Raw genomic sequence first — 18,533 nt, 5'->3', positions numbered from 1 at the left:
ACATGACCCGCTCATCTAGCGCAAACATTCCTCACCGTTGGTATCACATAGAGATGATCAGAGTAAATTACGATGATCAAACCATCTCTTTAATTTGGAGAGTTTTTATTTATGAGTAGATATTATGATAAAAGGTGAATACGTTCGTCTTCAGTGTTCCTATCAATTCATCCTAAGGTTAACACGGAGGAGGTAAATCACATGCGATTACTAACCTTTCGAATAGTGACTAGCACATAAAGGAGATATTTATCTCGGCTTTACCGAGATTCGAACCCTAAATCTCATTATAACAATATCTCATACGTTAACCACTAAATTTATCCGAGGATACTTATTTACGAATAGACATATCTTATATCTTCCGAGTCATTGCCTATTCATTTCCCATTTGATTTTGAAAAAAATCAAATTACAATCAATTGGGTTCCCTCTTCTCCAGTTAATTTAATAAGATGACATTTATCCATTTTTCAAAGATCAGATTTTGTTTGGCTTGACTAAGCATAGCAAGCCATTCCTAAGCATAGCAGCCAAATCGCGAGGCTCGGCACAAAGCGATGAAACGTCCCAAGGAGTTCCGCCAGTGGAATAGCTGCAGCCTGCTGGAAAACATAAACTCTCCCAGTGAATTCCAATCTCTTGAACATAAATGCTCCATGAGGTATTTCCTATTACTCAACACGTACGGCAAAGCACCGATTGGTGTGTGACACTCTTTCCACGCCTCTTCCGACGCCCGGTCCTACTTAAATTATGCTCACAAAAAATAATACTCCGCGGACCGCAATATTGGACCCGTCAAATCATCCGACTCCAATTATTTTCTTTGGAGAAACAAGAAAGGCTTTTAATGCGAGGCAAGATTGGTCCTCCTCCCAACTTTCCAGTCTACTGCACAGCATTAGCGCAGTTGCCTCTGCAGAACTATGCCATACCTTCTGATCCTCTTTATGTTGATTCTGCTTCTAATTCTCCTCCTTTCTTGTGCATGTGGGCAATTCTCAAATCTCAAACCAAACGCCGAGCCTTCCACTGTGTGGATTAATAACTCCACATACGCCTACAGCACCAATAGCAACGCCGGCAGAGACGACAGGTCCATCATCCGACCTATTCTCCTCTACAACACCACCGATGATGTTGCCTTCGCTTGCGGGTTCTTTAGCAACCCTTCCTTCGACGCCTTCCTCCTCGCCGTTTTCGCCCTTTACACTGATCCAAACATCACGTACATGAGTTATGCACAAGTTGTGTGGTCAGCCAACCGCGATCGGCTCGTGCAGTCGAACTCCCTTCTCGATTTCCATGCGGACGGCGACTTGATCCTTCGTGATGCTGACGGTTCCACGGTTTGGTCCACCAACACCTCCGGCAGGGGAGTCGTCGGCGTCAACATCACCCAATCCGGCAACCTGGTGCTGTTTGATAAGAGAAACACGATAGTGTGGCAATCTTTCGAACACCCGACTGATACTTGGGTCCTTGGCCAGACGCTCAAAGAGAGGCAAAGCCTTATTTCCAACACCTCTACCGTCAACTGGACTCGAGGTTTGTATCGCCTCACGCTTCTTTCCGACGGTGTGTATGCTTATGTCGGATTTACTGATCCCCAGGTATACCATAAATTGTACTTGGACAAAGTCAATGGTTCTATCTATGCGATGTACACAAATGGCACACTTGATTTTTTCGCCATCAATTCTACCGACCATGTTAGACTGAGAACCGTTAACTTGCCCTTTGCATCATCGATTCAGTTTATGAGGTTAGAGTCCGACGGGCACCTGAGAATCTATGAGCGGACTGCTGTAGGATGGAAGAGCATATACGATGTTATGAGCGATAAACGTTGGTATCCGAGTCGCCCTTCTCCATGTAACAATCCAACAGTTTGCGGCGAGTATGGAATTTGTGACTACGGGATGTGCAGCTGTCCCTTACCAGCAGACGGGTACCTAAAGCCTCTTAATGACAGAAAACTATATCAGGGCTGCTCTCTCGTCACTCCCCTCTCTTGTCAATCCATCCAGAATCACCGGCTTGTAGTTGTTCCTAATGTTTCTTACTTCATCGACCCCGACAATACCGAGCCAACCATCAAGGGAATAGATGAAAATAATTGCACACAAGCTTGCTTAGAAAATTGTTCTTGCAAAGCTGTTTTATTTGCAAAATACTATGACAACTATTGTTACTTGCTATCTCAAATTTTCACAATGGCAGTAAATGAGGGAGATTCCTCTACCGTATACATTAAGGTTCAGGTGAATAAGGAAGCACAAATGAAAGTTAGTGTTGGAGGGCTTCTTGCCATCATTGCTGGAGGTTTGATATTTCTTCTTATAGCAGTAATTATATTACAGCGGAAGAAAAGGGATATGGAGGAGGAAGATGATGAGTTGGATAAATTGCTTACAGGATTGCCTACAAGATTTTCATTTGAGGAGCTGAAACAAGCCACAGAGCAATTCACCAAAAAACTTGGGCAGGGAGGGTTTGGGTCAGTTTACGAAGGACAAATAGGTGATCAAAGAGTCGCAGTGAAGCTCTTGGATGGAGTTGGGCAAGGCAAGAAAGAATTCTTAGCAGAAGTCGAGACGATCGGAAGCATTCACCATATTAACCTGGTGAGGCTTATTGGCTTTTGCGTCGAGAAATCAAACAGACTTCTTGTTTATGAGTACATGAGCAATGGGTCTCTCGATAAGTGGATCTTCAACAAGAGCCAAGATAATAGTCTGGATTGGCCTACAAGACGCAGGATCTTTGCTGATACAGCCAGGGGACTCTGTTATCTTCATGAAGACTGCAGATACAGGATTGCTCATTTGGATATCAAGCCCCACAACATCCTTCTGAATGACAAGTTCGAAGCTAAAATTTCTGACTTTGGGCTGGCCAAACTGATTGACAGAGACCAAAGCCAAGTGATGACTAGATTGAGAGGCACTCCAGGCTACCTAGCTCCTGAATGGTTGACATCGATCATCACAGAGAAAGTAGACATCTACAGCTTCGGCGTCGTGGTTCTAGAAACCATATTTGGAAGGAGAAACTTGGATTACTCCCAGCCTGAGGAGAACTTTCATTTGCTACAACTCATTCAGGATAAGATCAAATCAGGCGGATTGACGGAAATGATCAATCAAAGTCACCTGGAACTGAATTTCGAAGATGTTATTCTAATGATCCACTTAGCTGGATGTTGCATACAGAGTGAGAGCAACAGACGACCATCCATGTCCACTGTTGTTAAAATTTTAGAAGGTGCAGCCACGGTTGAAACAGATTTGCAAGAAGTGTTCGACGCGGTTCCGATCGCAATAAGGGAAGCTGTTCACTTGGATGCGTCGACTCCTCCATCGGCAACACAAGTGTCTGGTCCAAGGTAAATGTTCTAGTAGTCTAGCTAGCTTAGCATGTATTGTCTGTGTGTGTAGTTTGTGAGTGTAGTATTTGAAACTGAACCGCAAATATACATAGTTGATGATTGTTAATTTGTTATGGCTTGCATATAAGGGAAATGATCAGCTTCGTTGTTGCACAAAGATAACTAACATTTGATCACTAATTGTAGAATCCAACTGACTCAGTTTCCTAAGAAGCCAAGTTGTTGAACCACTCAATATTAAGGTCAATGTTCTAGTTCTTCTCCTTTCTTCATTCTTCTTCTGCTTCCTTCTCTTCTCTCTCTTCTTATAGATCTTCTCCACTGCTGTTCGTCATCATCTTGCCTTGGCATTGGAATTACAATGGAGAATTGTATTTCTGTTTTCTTCTAGGGCGAGTTGAACACACAGGCTTAAAACCTCTGTTCTAACCGTCTTTTTTCTTTCTTCAAGCAAAGAAGTATGGTCTAGAAACTTTTTTTAACCTTTTCAGTTTCTGAAAACTAGGTTAAAGAAAAAAAAATGATTTTTTTTTTATCAAATTATCTTCCATAATTTTAGTAAGAAAATTAAAAATCTCTCCATTTAAAACTTTTTATTTATAATTTAATTAATTTTCACATTTTTATTGTTCAAACAAAAAGCAACAAATTTCAAAACCAACAAATCCTCAACAAACGGGCGTCCGCCCAAATGTTCGACGCCACCGCCGAAACCGGTCCCCGGAGCCCAACTCCACCGCACATCCTCTCTGCATATCCTCCCTCCTCAGCCTTCTTCCTTCCCTCTCCCTCCTCAGGCAGGGAAAGCGTCGTCGTCCATCAAGCCACCTCCAAATCCAAACTCCCCACGCACCTTCGTATCTTCCCCCAGTTACCCGCATGGCTCTCCGCCTCGCCCTCTTCCTCCTCCTCCTCCTCCTCTCGGCCACCGCCACCGCGGCCGAGACCGTGGCTTCCGACCTAGCCCGCATTGCTGGCGGCGCCACGCCCACTTGCGACGGGCTCGTGGGAGAGTGCGCCGGCGACGGAGAGGAGGACGACTTGGAAGGGGAGGAAGAGACACGGCGGTTCCTGTACGGGTACGCCGGCAGCCGAGGGCGGGCCCGGTTCATAAGCTACGACGCGTTGAAGCGGGACCGCGTGCCCTGCGACCGCAGGGGAAACTCCTACTACAACTGCCAGCGGAGCGGGCGGGCCAACCCGTACCGCCGGGGATGCACCGTCATCACCCACTGCGCCAGGATGCTCCACTGATCCCCGCCACCAAATAACACCTCCCGGTTAATCGATCATATGCAAATCATCAGAGCGAAGAGACCGTTAATTCATTGATTATGATTTAATTTGTAATCTAAATTCGATATCATTGAATTTATGTATGTGTTTGAGAAATAACAGGATTATTCGATCAATTCTGGGACCGAGTAGATACTTCACAATCCGACATTAATCGCTATTCCACTCGACCTTTAATCATGATCATTGGAAAATTCTGTAATCATCCGTTATTTATCTCTTAACTCTGAGATGAATTGACGGAGACAATGAGATATACCTAATCATTTTTCCATTACGATCGTTGCGATGGTAAACAGTAGTAGACAACGTGCGTTCTAGTTGACCTGTAATTTACCCATGGAAAATTTACATACGATGAAATCGATTACATTTAAGATCAGTTATATAGTAAAAACTAGATATTTGAATTATAAATAAAAATCATTGAGAAATCACTAGGAAATTAATTATATAATGTATAATTATTATTTAACAATTATAAATTCTGATATATGTTTTAATTATATAATGTATAGCAACTATTTCTTGGGTCTTGATATTATTATTTCTTTAAGCAGCTTTACTGAGAGAATAATACTGAAAATGAGACATTTGGACAAAAGAAAAAAAAGAAAGATATTCATGAACAAATACAATTTTTTATGAAAAAAAATGTTTTCTAATTATTAGTATTAATGACTATTTAAATCTTCTAAACATTTCAAATTTCATAATGATGCATTTAATATTAATTTTTATGGTATATATATATATCAAATGTTTAAATTATTTTACTCTTCCAAATTATAATTTTTCGATTATTATTAACTATTTGATTATCTTTAACTTTTTCAATGGTCTCACCAAATTTATGTATATCTTTAACTATTTTTATATAATTTTTAAAATAAAATATTATTAATCCTTTCAAATTATGGGTGCCTATTAATTAATGAATCAATTTATAACCGACTCATCAAATAATTAGAGATGAGAAGAAATTTGTTTTCTGAAAATATATCTATTGTAATAAATCTATCATCTGATTAATTGATGATCTGCAATGACAATTATAATAAATCTATCAAAATTGTACATATGTATATAAATAAAATTATTAAATAAATACTTAAAAAACAAATAAGAAAATTTGAAATAAATTTAAAATTTAATCAAGTTATATTTTAATGGTCTGTTTACTTGGGATGATGGATTCAAAAACTAAAGAAAATTTTCTGTACAGAAAACTTTCTGTTGTTTATTTCATGTAAACGAATGGACTATTAATCGTTTCCCTTGTTTACTTATTTTGAAATAGTCAAAGGATGGATTTACGAATCCATCCACCGATTAAATTGTTAACAAATTTTTATCCACCCAAAATCGGACGAAACATCATTCTTTCCTTCTCGTCATCTCTCACATCCTGTCCTCAACCTCGCGAGTCGCCGATAGTCCTACGCAATTGGCCAAAACACAGGTCTCCTCACGGCCACTCGCGAATAACGACGTCCCCCTCATGACCGCTCAGTTTACTGGCAGCGTCTCCTCACGACTTTGTTCACGCCAACCCATTGCTCACGACCTTGGGTTGTACCGCTTCTACCTCCGCCATAGGTTCTCCAATTGGGATTCTGGATTCCGGTTCTCTGCCTCACCATCCATCCTTCGCTCTGTGTCTTCGTCACAGCGGTTCATGACCAAGAGGAAGGATTCCTGGAGCTAGGCAGCGCAACACACAAGCAGCTGAGATGGTTGTGGCTCTTGACATCGACAGTGATACAGGGGAAGTGGCAGTGAAGGGTGTAGGAACACTCCGCCTTAAACACCGGCGTCCCCTAGCTCACCTTCGGGCTTTGCGAACAAATCCGGCAACGACTCTGCTAAAAGAACAAGCTGCAAACTTTAGTATGAGAACAAAAACCTGTAAAACGAAAAAGCTATCCAATGAAATCTCAAAGCCAAAAGCCAGGAATCAGATCGATTTAAAGAAAAAAAGGAACCTTGGAGAGGTTCTTGAAGAGGGCAAATTTAGAAGGGGATCTCGGAGACAAAGGTGTAGAGAAGGCCTTTCTATGAAACAGAGTAGTGTTGTGACTCCGGCGGTAGTACTGGCTGCAATGACTGGGGCTCGCGAAGCTTTGGCGCTAGCACGAGCCGCAGCGTGGACGGATTACTGTCCCTTTTGCCGCCGGATAAAAATCCAAGCTTGGCACAACTCCTCGAACTAGGTCCAGGACTGAGCGTGACAACCCTCTCGGTTGCTATGGCTTCCGCCACCTCTCGCCGGGCCACCGTGCAAAAAGCTCTCCGCCCCTCTAGTTCCCATACCTCTCCTCCTCTTCTGCACTTTTCTTCTTCTCCACTACACCTTAATTATTATTGTCCAGTATCTTCCTTCTCTAATCTTCTAGTCTCCCTTAGAATACCTCTACCAGATCTGTCATTGCTATACAACACTTTTTATTTCTTTTGCTGCTTCACTTCTTCCGTTCTCTTCCTTCTCTTCTCTCTTCCTTCCCTATTCCCTAGGGATTCCCTTCTTTCTTTATCCTTTTCCCTCCCCTTCCCCTAGGGCCTAGAGATTTTTTTAATTAGTTGATTCCTTTTCCTCGTTGATCCGTCTCTCTGGGTCCCAGTTACGCACCACCACTATCATGTCTTTTGCCGCTTTGTAATTTCCACATGTTCCACTTTTGGACAGTTAAATTAAATCATATAATAATGTGGCTATAGCTTTAAGATAATGTTTTGACTTGTTCCTACGTTGTTCGCCTGGGTAGCAGATGGATTTGCTATTTTTCTTAAATCGAAGTATCTTTTGTTTTTGTTTTTACATTTGTTTTTGCTTTTAGTAATTGATAAAACGCGTGAATTTGTTGGACTTGTTTTTTTTTTGAGACGAATATGCCAAATTGCCAAGCAAAGGGAGGTTTTTGATGAGAAATAATAATTTTAATTAATCTTATTAACTATCGATCTATTTCATGGAAACTGCACTTCTTACCAGTTGAAAACTGCTCATGTGCCATGTACAGTAAGTAACATCAACCCATCTTTTTAAAAAATTAGGGCAAAAAACAAGTGGATAATTTTGGATTCATGACCATGTTCATCGTCTTGCAAGGGTAATTTAGGATTCACGGTTAGGTCGATCACCTCCATATTACATTTTGACACGACAGTCTATATTTATTTTCTAGTATATTTTTTATCAAATTTAACATGACTTTTTTTTCATCACAAAAAATGTACTAAATTCTTTTTAAATAGTACTTAATTAAATAAAAAATATACTATATTCTTTATTAAATTTAGGAATAATTATATTAAACAGAAAAAAATTATGTTTAATTTGTTAGAAAATATACTCAATTTTAATTATACGTGCCAAATTTGAAAAAAAAAATTATATAGAAAATAAATTTAATAAAAGTTTATCTATAGAAAATCAAAATATTTTTTTTTAATACGAGAACTGTATAAAATTAAAGTAATGGGTTGATCCTTCCTTTTACTTTGCTTCGCCTCTATTTTATCTTTCTTTAGTGCTCCTGTCTCCGCCTTTTTGTGGGTTGATCCGATGCTTTTCACAAAATCTTCCCTCCCCAGCATCGAATCAACCCATTTTTTCAATGAGCACATCATTATTGTCTTCCCGCATCCCCAGCATCGAATCAACCCATTTTTTTCATCTCATTGTTGTCTTTTTCCTCCTCCTCCTCCACCACTACTACCACCACCATCCCATTTCAATAAGCTCCCACGGGCTAGCTGAGATGATAAATAGCAGGATTAATGTCATATAAGATCTAGGTGTCGATTCTCGAGGCTGGCGAAGAGTAAATCCCTGTAATTAGTGTAAACTTCACCCCACTTGTCACTTATTTGTTAGTGATTATGATTTATCTTCTCCGTGTTAATCCTAAGATGGACCGATAAGGTCTCCGGGGTATGATTGAGTTGGCTAGTGCGGAGCAGAGTTGTTATCATAGGACAAGGGCTCGAATTTCGACAAAGTCAAGGAAAAAAAATCCTCCTTTGTACTAATCAACTACAACATCTTGATTTACCTCTTCATAGATGATCGTGAGATGAGGGCTCTACTGACGAACATATTCGTCTTTAGCCCCACAATCCCATTTCAATCTTCTTAGTAAGCTGGTGATCCTGCAGCTGTCTGTGTATATATATTCTTCATATAACTCCGTCGCGTCGCCCACCATCGATCTCTCTGCCATGTCTATCTTCTCTCGCCTCTCTGTGAAAACAGTGTTTGCTTCCTTCCTCACCTTTCTCCGCTCTTCCTACCATGGTCCTATCACACCGCCGCCTCAAACCGCTGCTGCGGCAGCTTCACAACCACCTCGACCTCAGGACGACATCGAGTCCGGCGGCAGTACTGCAACAACCCACAACCAACACAATGCCCTGCCGTCAATGGGAGACGTCGTGATTCCCTTAACCATATGCGCCAGTGTCTATCCCTCAATCCCGCCGTCGGAACTGCTCGTTTCACACCCTCTTCGTTACAGTCCCTTCCTCGCCTTCGTTTGCTTGGCTGTCCTCGCCGCCAGTCTCAGCCTCGTCTGGTGCAGTAGTCATTGTCATGGAAGACGAAGAAGGCTGATTGAAGTGGCCGTGGCCTCCTCGGTCTTAGCCTACGTGCTTCGAATTCTTCTTCTCCTTCCATATGAATCTCTTGCACTTTCTGTTGGTGGTTGTTTTTTCTTCTTAGGAATTTGCTTTGCAGCTGTCTACGTGTTACTACCGCTGCCGTTACGCGATCCTACCGCCGACCACCAGCCACACTCCCGTACTGTTTAATCTGAAGGCGTATATGTACGGAAACTAAGAAAAAGAGAGGAGAGAATTTTTATTTTTTTTTTAATTATCGTTGACCTGTATTATATATACAAGCTGGGTTAGGATATGATCAGATCAGATGACAAGATGATGGACCATGGAGAAGGCATGGACGACGGCTTCAACGCAATACGAGCTGCATGCTAAGGGAAAAAATTTAATAGAAAAATAACAGGTTAACTATTGATAATTTTACTCAATAAATTAGAGCGTGTATATATATATATATATATATATATATATATTTTGATGTTTTATGATGTTCAATTGATATTTAAATAAAGGATAGTAAAAAAAATGAACTAGAGAGAAAGTCATCTCAACCATCAGCTCAGCCTTTTCCGTGCGCCCAGGATACTCGACCACCATTCCCTCTTGGTCACGATCCTAGGTCGGTCTAACATGTGGCAGCTGTCCAACCCCCAAGGCCCGGTCAGTGGGAGCCCCGCTATTACACTTACCACCGGTCCCACACTCATTCCATGGGAAATTGTGTCCAATTTTCTCGTGACTCTCGAAGCGCAGCCGAACTTGGCCTACCTTCCCTCGAGATCGCGCCCAAGCTTTAAAGGATGTTGGCCAATCAGCCTACTGCGACAAAGGGCTAGGCAGGTAGGCCTCTGCCCGAAAATGCAGGTCAGGGAAGCCAACAGCCAGGTCAGGGTAGAGAGCCAGGAGAAGCCCGGGAAAAGGAGAACAGGGGAAATGTGGCCATCCGTGAGATTGGCATGATCTCCGGAGGGCCCATAGATGGAGACTCCGCTAGAGCTCAGAAGTCTCACGAGTAGTGCTTGGAGATACACGTTGTAGGATGCAACCGGGAGCAAGCTGCAGGGCCCATCATCAACTTTGGGCCACAAGACCTGGAGGGGTTGGAGCTTCCCTATGATGATGCCCTAATAATCAAAGTCGTTATTGCCAACAGTCGCGTGGCCAAAGTTTTCGTTGATACTGGAAGCTCTGTCAACGTGCTGTTCAAGAGTGCATTCGAGGGCATGCAAATCGACGCTAGTGAACTCCAGCCCGTGGCCACTTCATTGTATGGTTTCACCGCAATGAAGTGCGACCCATGGGCCAGATCAAGCTAGCAATATCTTTGGGTAGCGAGCCCCTGGTGAGGACGCGGAGGATCACCTTCATAGTGGTGGATTCACCGTCCTCATACAACGTCATCTTGGGAAGATCGGCACTGCACGAGTTCCGAACGACAGTCTCCACTTTTCATCAAAAGATCAAATTCCTTGTGGGAGACCAGGTCGGGGAAGTTAAAGGTGAGCAATTGGTCTCGCGCAAGTATTACATCGACATGGTGAAGGTGGAGGCCCGCAATGCTCAGAGAACCCAGGATGGCAGGATCCACATCATCCAAGAGGAGCCTTTGCCTATAACAGAGGAACCCATCCCTTGGGAGGAGGTTCAGCTCTATCCCAAACGCCCGGAGAGCCTCACCCGCATATCAAGCGACCTGTCTATCGAGCTCAAGAAAAACCTGTCCTAATGCCTGACTTGTAACAGGGACATTTTTGCTTGGTCCCTTGAAGAGCTGACCGAGGTCAAGCCCGAGGTGGCTAAGCATAGATTACACCTTTTGCCTGATTCTCGACCGATCAAGCAGAAGAAGAGGAACTTCTCAGCCGAGCAAAATAAAATCATCCGAGTGGAGGTGGATCAGCTTAAGAAAGTAGGTCACATTAGAGAGGTATAATTCCCATCCTGGCTCTCTAATGTGGTCCTGGTAGCTAAACCCAACAATAAGTGGAGAGTCTGCATCGACTTCCGAGATCTCAATCGTGTCAGCCCTAAGGATTGCTATCCGTTGCCTAGGATTGATCAGATGGTGGACTCAACCTCGGGATGTGAAAGGATTTGCATGCTCGACGCTTACCAGAGATACCACCAGATCCCTTTCGTGTAGGAAAATTAGGAGAAGGTTGGCTTCATCACGGCAGATGGTACCTTCTGTTAAACCATCATGCCTTTTAGATTGAGGAATGTCGGAGTTACCTACCAAAGGATGATGGATAAGATCTTCCAGGAGCTAATAGGGTGAAATGTGGAAGTCTATATAGATGTCATCCTCATCAAATTCACTGTGGCCATAAATTTGATTGCTGACATAGAAGAAACCTACGACACACTATGACAGTATGGACTAAAGTTGAATCTATTGACATGCCTATTTGGAGCTTGAGGGGGAAAATTCTTGGGATACCTTGTCACTGAGCGAGGAATTGAAGCTAATCTGGAGACGGTTCGGGCACTTCGAGATATGAAGGCGTCTCAGAATTTGAAGAAAGCTCAGAAGTTGGTAGGTAGAATAACTACATTGTCCAGGTTCATATCTCGGTCTGTAGATAGAGCCTTACCCTTTTTCAAAGTACTCAGGAGAGCGACCAAGTTTTAATGGGACGAAGAATGCAGCCAGGCCTTCGAAGAATTAAAAAAGCGCCTGGAGACCTTACCCTCATTGTTCAAACCTATTGTCGGAGAGCCGCTCTGGGTTTATTTGTCAGCCACTCCTGAGGCTGTGGGGGCGGTATTGGTAAAAGAGCAGGACGATGTACAGCGGCCTGTGTATTTCTTCCGCCACTTATTGAAAGGGGCTGAGTCCCGATACACGGCCATGGAAAAATTGGTCTACGGATTGGTACTCATGACTCGCCACTTAAGACCCTATTTCCTGGCACACTCCATCATAGTCCTGACCAACAGCACCATGGGTAAGGCTCTTACTAATGTGGAGGTAGCAGGTTGTCTCATCAAATGGGCTACAGAACTAGGAGAATATGACATACAGTACCAGCCCCGAACGACAATTAAAGCGCAGACCCTAGCAAATTTTCTAACAGAGTCCATCAAATGAATTATGAAGAAATTTGGAAGGTTTATGTAGATGAATCATCCATCCAACAAGGAAGCAGAGTCGGGATCCTCCTGATATCCTCTCGAAAGACATCCTGCAATTGGTTGTCAGGTTAAATTTCAGAACCACAAATAATGAGGCGGAGTACGAAGCATTATTGGCAAGACTGCAAGCAACTCGATATGTTGGAGCCGCTCGTATAGTTGTTTATTCAGATTCTCAGCTTGTGGCTCAGCAGGTATGGGCAACTTCGAAGTTAACAGTGACAAGCTACAGTTATACTAGGAAGCCTATGAGAAGATGAAAGAGGATTTCAAAGAAGTCACTGTGACTAAGATTCCTTGAGCAGATAATCAAAGAGCTGATGAGTTACTTAAAATGGCCAGCTCTTTAACCACTTGGGTGCTGAACAGGTCAATAGCCCAGACCTACCTAGTAACTCAGATAGACCTGCAGAATGATATGGAGGAGTCAATCGATTGGAGGGCTCCGATGATCATTTATCTTCAGCAGGGTGTCTTGTCTGCTGATCCAGAAGAGGCCAGGTTGATCAGGAAAAGAGCTCATATGCATACTCTAATCGAGGGCCAGTTGTACAAACGAGCATTCTCCAGACCGCTACTCAAATGCTTAGGAATGGAAGAGACGGAGTATGCTTTGCAGGAAGTACATCAGGGATGTTACGGCAACCATGCAAGAGGAAGGACGCTGGCTCGAAAAGTATTATTGACCGGGTATTTCTAGCCCACTCTACAGAAAGATGCTCAAAGACTGGTGAATATTTGCTTATCTTGCCCGAAGCATCAGAACCTGACTCATCGACTGATCAACACGCTGAAAACCTCAATAGTCTCATGCCCCTTTGACCAATGTGGCATGGATATTGTGAGACCGTTCCCGATGGCACCAGGTCAGAAGCAATTCTTGCTCGTAGCAGTGGACTACTTTTCTAAATAGGTGGAAGCAGAAGCCCTGGCCAGGATTATTGAGGGAGCCGTTATTCAATTCTTATGGAAGAACATCCTCTACCGATTTGGAATACCACACAAGTTGGTTTCATATAACGAAAGATAATTTCAGGGCCGTAAGATCTAGGCCTGGTGTTAAGAATTTGACATAACTCAGACCTTCACATCCTTAGCTTACCCTCAGAGCAATGGGCAAATCGAGGTTACCAATCGGGAGATAGTCCGAGGGTTGAAAGTCAAGTTGGATCATGTTGGAGGTGATTGGGTGGAAGAGCTGCCCAGCATCCTCTGGGCCAACTACACGACCCCTCGAGAGAGCACAAGACTCACCCCATTTCACCTGGTCTACGACAATGAGGCTGTGGTGCCTATAGAGGTCGAGGTGCCTGATAACTAGCATTTTTGTGTATTATTTTGGCTCTTATTATTGATATTTTTACCTTCTCACATACTTAATTTGGTGTTTATACTATGTGTTGTGAGTAGGAACTTATTTTGGACTTAAATGTAAATTTCCTACAATTATGGAATTCAAAGAGCCATGAATTAGGGTCGGATCAGATCAAATTTGGCTTAATTTAGAGGTCAAACGGAGGAGATCAAGCTGAATTAATATGAATCGTTGATCTAGATCAAGAGAGATCTTCCCCTTTCATTCAGATCTAAGTATCTTGCCCTTGATCCAGATCTGAAATGATATGGACCATTGGATCCAAGCAAGAAGACAACTTGATCTAAACTGTTCATTAGTGAGATCAATGGCTAGATCTTCATCCATCTCCTTCATCAAAATGAACGGCTCAGATGAAGATCCCCTTAATCACTTTAATCAAATGGTTAAGATCAGTTCTTCATCAAGATGGACGACCCAGATTCAAAGAGGAAAAATCCTCTCTTAAACCCATGCGACGACACAGTAGAAAACTCCTCTCTTCCTCGCGTCGGCTAGGGCACGCGACACACCCCCACACCGCCGGTACCTCCTCTTTCTTCTTTCTTCCTCACCACTGGTCGGCAACCACTCTTCCCTTACCTTTACTACCGCTGGTCGGCCAACCCTTTCCACCTTCTCTTCTTGATTCCTCTCCGGCGAGCGACGTCAGTCTCTTCCAGGAGGCGACACACAACGACGGCGACTTCGATCGTGCTCAACTCACCAGAGAGGTTTGTCCGGTGTCTTCATCTACTTCCCTTGCTTCCTCGAGTCTCTGTCATAGTGGTTGCAAAGCAGGGATTCAAGAGGTAGCGGAGGCAGCGAGCTCCGGTCATCTTCACCTTATCGGAGAGGGTTTCTCTGGTGTGACCTCCATTTTCTGACTTCCTTCCGAAGCTTCTACCAACTGGGGTTCAGGCGATAGAGCAAGAAGGAGAGGTAGTTCATCCCATTCACAACACCTTCATTTCTGGTCAACTTCGAGCGAAGTAGTTCTTCGGTGGAAGATTCATTCATCATCGTGGTTGTCGAAGCAAGTTGTCCACCAGTTCTTCACTGCTGTCCACCGGCTTTCGGGGTTCGATTGCCGGACCCTTGTGTGACGGCAAGGGTAGTCGTTGGTAATTAGAAGTTAAAGTGTGATTGTGGTTGGATTAGCTTAGTTTTATTCATGTTAATGTTTGTTAATTGTGTCAAATTGCTTGTGTTGAAGTTTCTTATTGAATACTTGTATTGAATATGATTTTCCATGTTTGAATTGTAGTTATTATGCTTAATTAGCTTCACGCCTACAATGTGTTTGATGAATTGCTTCAACCATTAGTTAGGTTTAATTTGATGCATTTTGGTTTGTTTAATTCTTGCTTTTTCTTGTTCTTTCAATTTCGTTAAGTTCTAGTTTTGATTGAATGCAATTAGGTTAGGTTATATTAGATTTCTTTAATGCTTTAGGGTTCGTTAAATGCTTACTTTATTTCATGTTTCCCTTTTATTTTCTACAATTATAGTTAGGTTAGATTTAGCTTTATTACTTGCATTGTCTTTCATTTATTAGATTAGGTTTCATTTAATGCTTTGTTATTTCCTTCCTTAGTTTAATTGTGTTGATGGTTAAACCATAACGTAGAGTGACAATGCGTTGTGGATTAATTGTTGACACTTAGTTAGATTTCATTATAGCACTAGATTAGTTTCCTACTTGCTTTGTTTTTCATTTGTTAGATTTAGAATCAAAATCCAAAACCTCCATTTCAATATTAAAAATCCCAAAAATAGAAATAACATACGATCCTAAGTTTATCACTTACCATTACATTCGTTGGCGGACGACCCGAGTCATTTCTATGCTACATTAGCATAGGAGGGGTTTGGTACTTCATTGTTTAATGCCCAATTTATGATGAAATTGGGTCATAATCAAATTGGCACCCTTGCCAGGGAGAAGTAGTGGTGTTTGGTAATCTTAGGTTTGTTTTTCTATTTTCTCTCTTTTCTTGTTTCTATTTTTTGTGGTTGCAAAAATTCAAAAATATTGTTAGGGGCTTAATTATTTTTTCTCTTGTATGCATGTGTGCTATCTTGTATATTTTCCTGTGTCTTTTAATGGTATTTGCATGAGTGTTTCAGGTAAGACCAAGAAATTTCTTGTGTGATATTAGCAGTTCCAGAGTTTCAGTGTGTTCAGGATCTCAGACTTGATGAGTACTATGGAGAATGACACTGAAAAGATTCTCAAAGAGCTTTGGGCACTAGACTTGTCAGATGATTCCTTTTACATCAGATATTCTGGTTTAGAGGCAGACTTCGAATTATGGCATATTGTTCATCTATTACCGAAGTTTCATGGACTTTCTGGTGAAGATCCCAACAGACATATGCAAGAACTAGATATGATGTGCTCTTCATGGAACCCACTTGGCATATCAAAAGATGATGTTAGACTTAGAGAATTTTCATTTTCAGTAGCAGATTCAGTAAAACATTGGTTGTATTGTCTCCCACCCAATTCTATCACCAGCTGGATCGAGATGAAGAAAGTATTTCTGGCGAGGTTCTTTCATGCTTCTGTTATTGTAGCTATTTGGAGGAGTATATGTGGAATCCAACAATTCACAAGAGAACCATTTCAAGAATATTGGGAGATATTTAAAGGACTTGTTACTAGTTTCCCTCAGCACCAGATAAGTGATCAAATACTGATTGTTGGTGCGGGAAGCATCCGACGATCGAACCTTAGTTTTGATAATGGCAAAGAGATTCAAAGTTAAGCTTAATTGTTATTTAATGTGTATGATTGAGTGTTTCAGGAAAGTCCTAGCTGCGATTAGGCAAGTGAAAAATCCTAAGGGTGGTAACCCTAGGTCATAGGAGGTGGTAACCTTATGCGGGAAGTCTTGGCGGGTCGGAGCTTTGGGCAAAACTCCTAGGGGGTGGTAACCCTAGGTTAAAATCCTAGTGTCGTGAACCGGGTAGAAGTCTGGATGGGTCGAGGACCAGACATCCAGCATGAAGATTGGAAGCTTAGGACGCTGAGCAAAAGTCCAGTCGGTCTGGAGGACCGAACTAGCAAAAGGTAAATCTCTTGAGAGGAGTAGGTGAGGACGAATTCCCCGTAGAGGGAACAGTAAGTGTCGGGTCGACCTAGGGTTTCCGGTAGGAAATCCGAAGTCACACCCGAATAGTCGGGAGACTGTCAATATCTTGTTTACCTTGACTATTATGTGCTAACTTTGTTTTGCAGGGTATGTGTTTGAGACTAATACATTTTGCAGGAGCAAAGGAGCATGTTATACCTCGGATGAACAGTGTCCGAGGCGCCTCCATGGAGCTTGGAGACGCCTCGGGTGCAAAGCTGGAGCTGGCTGCGAAACAGTGCTGGAGGTGCCTTGGATGAAGATGCCTTCAACCAGATAAGTTGCGACCAGTTCTGTGCTGATCCACGCGGGTGACTCGGGAGGCCTGGAGGCGCCTTGGACAGGCTTGGAGGCGCCTCCAGCAGTGTATAAAAGAAACTCTAGAGGCAGCACTCAAAGCATTCAATTCCAAGCAAACTTTCTACATCCTGCTGTATAAGAGACGCCCTGAAGTACTGTTGCAAGTCCCCGACGACTTGAAGCTCCGAGATTCTGATTATTGTCGTCGGTATAAATTTTTATTATTACACTTATTGTAATACATATTTGTAAACATTTTGCGCGATATAGTTGTTGCCCACAGTAAGCGATCAACGATCGTGGGCCTTGGAGTAGGAGTCACCCTAGGCTCCGAACCAAGTAACTCCTAGTGTCTTCTGTGCTTGTGCTTATTTCTTTTAATCTTTCCACTACTTTATTCTGAACGAGTTCTACGAATCTGAAACGAGTGAAAGCCATGAGCGCTATTCACCCCCCTCTAGCGCTTCTCGATCTAACAATTGGTATCAGAGCGGGGTTACTTTGAATTGGTACAACTACCGTTTGAGCATTTTTTTTCGTCGCCTTTCGTTTTTTCCCTCCAAAATTAATTTCAAAAAATTCATTGCCATCTTATCACCATTGGTCCATATTAACAAAATATCGCGTTTTCAAAAAATTGAAATAATATTTTTTCTATATATTTTTAATATATTTTTAATATTTTATTATTATTTTTTCCCAAAATTAGTTATTTGTTATCTTTATCCCTCTCTCGCACTACTAATCCAGGATCAAGTCCTGGGACCAGTTGTTTTTCTCCTTTTTTGTGCAGGATTTTCAAATGGCCCTCCGAGAAGGCTTTAGCATAGTCCGCCCGCCACTCTTCTCCGGCGAGGACTTTGCCTATTGGAAGAACCAGATGGAATACCACCTCAAGACACAAGTCGAGATGTGGATCATTATCCAGACCGGTCTCGAGCTTCCACGCGACGACACCGGAGAACTCGTCTCATGCATCAACTGGGATGCTAGCATAAAGAAGAAGGTGGAAGCTGATGCCAAAGCAACCTGCATGCTACAATGCGGCCTTTCAAAAGAAAAACTCAACAGAGTTGGACCATTCTCAAGTGCAAAAGAGTTGTGGAACAAACTAATCGAACTACACGAGGGCACCTCCGATGCTAAAGTAAGTAAGCGCGACTTAATTTTCAATAAATTATACAATATTAAAATGCAGGAAGGTGAGATGGCCAGCTAGCTCCATGCACGCATCCAGGACCTACTCAACATGCTTCATGCGATCGACCAAAAGGTGGAGAACAGGGACGTCATAAGG

The 18,533-nt window shown here is 42.5% G+C and overlaps 2 protein-coding genes and 1 long non-coding RNA gene across 3 annotated transcripts; 2 read left to right on the top strand and 1 right to left on the bottom strand.

Annotated features, from left to right (window-relative positions):
* The first annotated feature begins 847 nt into the window (after positions 1-847).
* On the top strand, positions 848-3,533 carry LOC121988831 (G-type lectin S-receptor-like serine/threonine-protein kinase SD2-5). The gene is made up of 2 exons (XM_042542516.1): positions 848-2,328; positions 2,422-3,533. The coding sequence occupies exons 1-2, from the start codon at positions 930-932 to the stop codon at positions 3,393-3,395; spliced, it is 2,373 nt and encodes a 790-aa protein (XP_042398450.1). The 5' UTR covers positions 848-929; the 3' UTR covers positions 3,396-3,533.
* A 740-nt stretch (positions 3,534-4,273) lies between these two features.
* LOC121991354 (protein RALF-like 19) lies at positions 4,274-4,648 on the top strand. Its single transcript, XM_042545363.1, has one exon. It carries the CDS (start codon positions 4,274-4,276, stop codon positions 4,646-4,648), a length of 375 nt encoding a protein of 124 aa, XP_042401297.1.
* Positions 4,649-6,022: 1,374 nt separating this feature from the next.
* On the bottom strand, positions 6,023-7,397 carry LOC121990518. The gene is made up of 2 exons (XR_006114619.1): positions 6,676-7,397; positions 6,023-6,552 (listed from the first exon to the last, which is right to left on the bottom strand). It is a non-coding gene; the product is annotated as an uncharacterized LOC121990518 (long non-coding RNA).
* Positions 7,398-18,533: the final 11,136 nt, after the last annotated feature.

This window comes from Zingiber officinale, chromosome 6B (genome assembly GCF_018446385.1).
Source record: "Zingiber officinale cultivar Zhangliang chromosome 6B, Zo_v1.1, whole genome shotgun sequence".
Taxonomy (NCBI): Eukaryota; Viridiplantae; Streptophyta; class Magnoliopsida; order Zingiberales; family Zingiberaceae; genus Zingiber; species Zingiber officinale.
Note: the sequence above shows the minus strand (reverse complement) of the source record. Positions and strands in the feature narration are given on the sequence as shown.

What these genes read in the sequence shown, in the direction of transcription:
- LOC121991354 (XM_042545363.1), top strand. Translation starts at nt 4,274, where the DNA reads ATGGCTCTCCGCCTCGCCCTCTTCCTCCTCCTCCTCCTCCTCTCGGCC.
- LOC121988831 (XM_042542516.1), top strand. Translation starts at nt 930, where the DNA reads ATGCCATACCTTCTGATCCTCTTTATGTTGATTCTGCTTCTAATTCTC. An exon ending in TCTTGCCATCATTGCTGGAG is followed by an intron (nt 2,329 to 2,421) that starts GTTTGATATTTC and finishes AATTGCTTACAG; the next exon opens with GATTGCCTACAAGATTTTCA.